Source organism: Nothoprocta perdicaria, unplaced genomic scaffold, assembly GCF_003342845.1.
Source record: "Nothoprocta perdicaria isolate Ctin4 unplaced genomic scaffold, notPer1 scaffold_218, whole genome shotgun sequence".
NCBI lineage: Eukaryota > Metazoa > Chordata > Aves > Tinamiformes > Tinamidae > Nothoprocta > Nothoprocta perdicaria.
This window is the reverse complement of record NW_020455399.1, coordinates 206010-209289: the sequence shown is the minus strand read 5'-3', so window position 1 is coordinate 209289 and position 3280 is coordinate 206010. Positions and strand designations below refer to the sequence as shown.

At 70.7% G+C, this 3280-nt stretch overlaps 1 protein-coding gene across 1 annotated transcript in view; it reads right to left on the bottom strand.

Moving 5' to 3' along the window:
- The window catches only part of CBARP (CACN subunit beta associated regulatory protein), a 5864-nt gene that overhangs the window by 1794 nt on the left and 790 nt on the right, over positions 1-3280 (bottom strand). The window contains exons 2-9 of the mRNA XM_026038763.1: positions 3026-3171; positions 2902-2963; positions 2548-2713; positions 2306-2477; positions 2072-2215; positions 1424-1628; positions 1186-1348; positions 12-819 (exon numbers count right to left, since the gene is read on the bottom strand). Of these exons, the coding sequence (XP_025894548.1) occupies positions 12-819; positions 1186-1348; positions 1424-1628; positions 2072-2215; positions 2306-2477; positions 2548-2713; positions 2902-2963; positions 3026-3171 (1866 nt within the window). The remainder of the gene's footprint in view (positions 1-11; positions 820-1185; positions 1349-1423; positions 1629-2071; positions 2216-2305; positions 2478-2547; positions 2714-2901; positions 2964-3025; positions 3172-3280) is intronic.

Genomic DNA, 3280 nt, shown 5'->3' with positions numbered 1-3280 from the left:
GGGCCGCGCGCGTCCAGCGGGTAGTTGGCGCTGTCGCCGCGGCGCAGCGGCGTGCGGTGCCGCTCGAGCGCAGGGTAGCGCACGCCGGGGTCGCTGTACTGCTTCGCGTGCTGCCACTGCTTGCGCAGGTGCGCGCGGGAGCGGTGCTTGGCCCCGCGCGGCGGCGACTCGTCGAACTGCGGGTCGTGGCGCACGAAGGCGGCAAACAGCGCGTCCGTCTTCTCGTCGATGCTGTAGTCCCGCCGCCGCGGCGGCGCCTCCCGCCCCGACAGCATCTGCCCGTAGGGGCACCAGGCCAGGGGGCTGGGGGGCAGCGGCGCGGGCCCCCCACCCGCCGCGCCGCCCTCCTCCTCCTCCTCCTCCTCCTCATCCTCGTCGCCCGGCTCGCGGCCCTCGAAGCTCTCGAAGATGGTGCCCTTCCTGCCCGCACTTGTGAAGCAGATGCGCTTCTCGGAGGCCGTCTGGTCCTTGAGCGGTCCCTCGTCGCCCACCCGCGCCGGTGCCTCGATGGACGCGTAGCCACTGTCCATCTGCAGCAGTTTGCGTGTGCCAGGCTCCGAGTCAGGCTCAGGCTTGGGCCGGTCCCAGGGCTTCTCGTCGGGGCCTTCGGCCTCCTCGAGGGAGGAGGAGGAGCGGGGGATGCCCGCGGCCAGGCCACTGGCGGAGCCGACGCTGTCGCCGCCGTCGCTGCGCACGGAGTCCTGGTCGTTGCTGCGCTCGGAGGCGGCGCAGAGCTCGAGCGAGGCCCGCAGGCTCCACAGGTCGTGGCAGGCGCTGGCCTCGCCGGGGCCGCCCGCGCCCCCCTCGCCCGCCTCTAGCCTGCAGGCAGCAGCGCACGTTACAGCCCGCATCCCGTATCCCACATCCCGCGCTGCATCCCGCATTGCATCCTGCGTCCCACATCCTGCTGCATCCCGCATTCCAACATCCCACATCCCACATAGCATCTTGCATCCCACATTGCATCTTGCATCCCACATCTCACATTGCATCTTGCCTCCCACATCCTACATTCCCACATCCCACTGCATCCAGCATTCCCGCATCCCACATCCCACAGTGCAACCTGCATCCCACGTTCCATCACCATCCCCATCCCACTGCCCGCTGCCGGGCCACCCTGCAAGAGCGGCCCTGTCCCCAGCCCCGTCCCCAGCCCTGTCCCCTCTATCTACTGAAAAATACCTGCCGAGAGAGGCTGGGGGGCTGGCGGGCGAGGGCAGGAAGGCCACGGCATCCGTGCGGGCAATGTACTGGATGATGTCGGTCTGGTGCGGGTCGCGGTCCTCCTGCTCCATGCTCTCGCTGGCTGCGCGCTGCCGCTGGAACTGCCGCCGCTTGGGGGAGCCTGGAGGCGGGCGGCCGCGTTGGGGCCCCCCGCACGGCCCTGGGTCCCCACGTCCCCGTCCCCGCGCTGCCCCACCTCTGGTGTCCAGGCTCGACGCTCGCTGGGTGCTCTCCAGCTTCCACTTCTTGATCCTGAAGTAGGGGCTGGCGCCATCCAGGCTGGCGTGGCGGCGCAGGCGGGTGAAGAACTGCAGCACGGTGCCCTGCGCGGGGGCCGTGGCAGGGCCGGCCCCCCCTCCACCCGCCCCGGCTGCCTTCCCACTCCTGGGAGCTGCTGCAAACTGCAGGGACGGAGGGGCCGTGAGAGCCGGAGTGGCGCAGGGGGCACCGCTGCATCCCTCCCGCTTCATCCCGACTCCTTGGTCCTGCTGCAGCAGATGCACCAGTGTCCCCTGGGGCAGCGGACGAGGAGGAGGGGTCTGTGTGTGTGCGTGTGTGTGCATATACATGTGCATATACGTGTGCATGTGCATATACATGTGCATGTGTGTGTGTGCATATGCATGCACATGTGCATATACCTGTGCATGCACATGTGCATGTCGTGCGCATGTGCATGTCCATGTGTGCGCATGCACATGTACATACACACGTCCATGTGTGCACACACGTGTACGTGCAGTCATTTCCAGCTGGACACCCACTTCCCTCCCAAGAGCGGCCACGTGGAGCGGGGGCCCAGCCGGGTGGCCGGGGCTGCCCAGCCCCCCGGGCGGGCACTCACCGAGGGGCCCTCCCCGGCGGCAGCGGCGGCAGCCGCGCTGCCCTCGGCGTCCGCGGTGGAGTTGAAGGTGTCGCCGGGCAGGGCGGAGCTGGGGCCCGCGGCAGCGCTGGGCAGCGGTGGCGGCGGCAGCGCTCCCGCCGGCGGCTGCAGGGCGGGCACCGCGCGGGGTCGCATGAGGCTGCCCGCACCTCAACCCGCCCCCCGGGCGCCCCGTCCCGGCGCTCTGTGCCGCACCTGGAAGATGGCGAGGCCGGGCTTGGCGGGCGGCAGCCGCGGCGTCATGGCCAGGCTGTTATCGCTCGCCTCGCACTCGTGGATGGTGACGATCTTGAGGGTGGGAGGCAGGTGCAGGTGGGTCAGACGCGCGTTCTTCAGGTGGTGGAAGTCGCCCTCGGTCAGAGTGTACCTGCGGGCACCGTGGGGGGGTTACGGGCTGCCCCCGGCCCGCACGCTCCCGCTCCCCCCAGCGCCTTCACCTCCGGCCCTTCTCGTGGCTCTTCTTGCTCTGCTCGAAAAGCGCCGCCTCGTTGAAGGAGACGCGGCGGGCGCTGGAGGAGCTGGACGACAGGAACCGCTCGCCCTCCGCGTCCCGGTAGCTGGAGGACGACAGGCACTCGGGGTCCTCCACCTTGATGGTGATGTCTGAAGGAAGCAGGGGGGGTCAGCAGCGACCACCCCCCTCCCCCCAGTACCTGCTGCAGCTCTGAGCTGAGGCCAGACAAACTCACAGCACCCCAGCTCCCCCCCAGCCCTGCCCCTGGAGCTGGGGCAGGCAGCACCGTGGGGGCCAGGAGCAGGGCAGGGAGGGAAGTGGCGCCGGCTGCGCTCACCCTGCGCCGGCTGCGAGTCCTCCAGGTAGGTGGTGTTGGTCTTCTCGGGGTCATCGCTGGCTCTGCGGGGCAGGGGCAGGTTAGGAGCCCCCCGGGCCGAGGCGCCCCGGCCCCCCCGCCCTACCTGGAGTGGCGGCGCTCGGCCTCGCAGCAGCGGCGACACAGGATCAGGATGCCCGAGAGCAGCACCAAGGTGCCGCCGATGAAGATGGAGAGCAAGGCGAGCAGCAGCACGTAGCCGTCCTGGGGGGCCACGGTGCCCGGCACCGCCTGCGTGGCGGCCGCAGCCTCAGCACTGAGCCCCGGCCCCCTCGCCGGCCGCAGGACCCCTGCTCCGCAGCGCGGCCGCCCCCAGCCGCCCCCGGCTCCCCGGGGACCC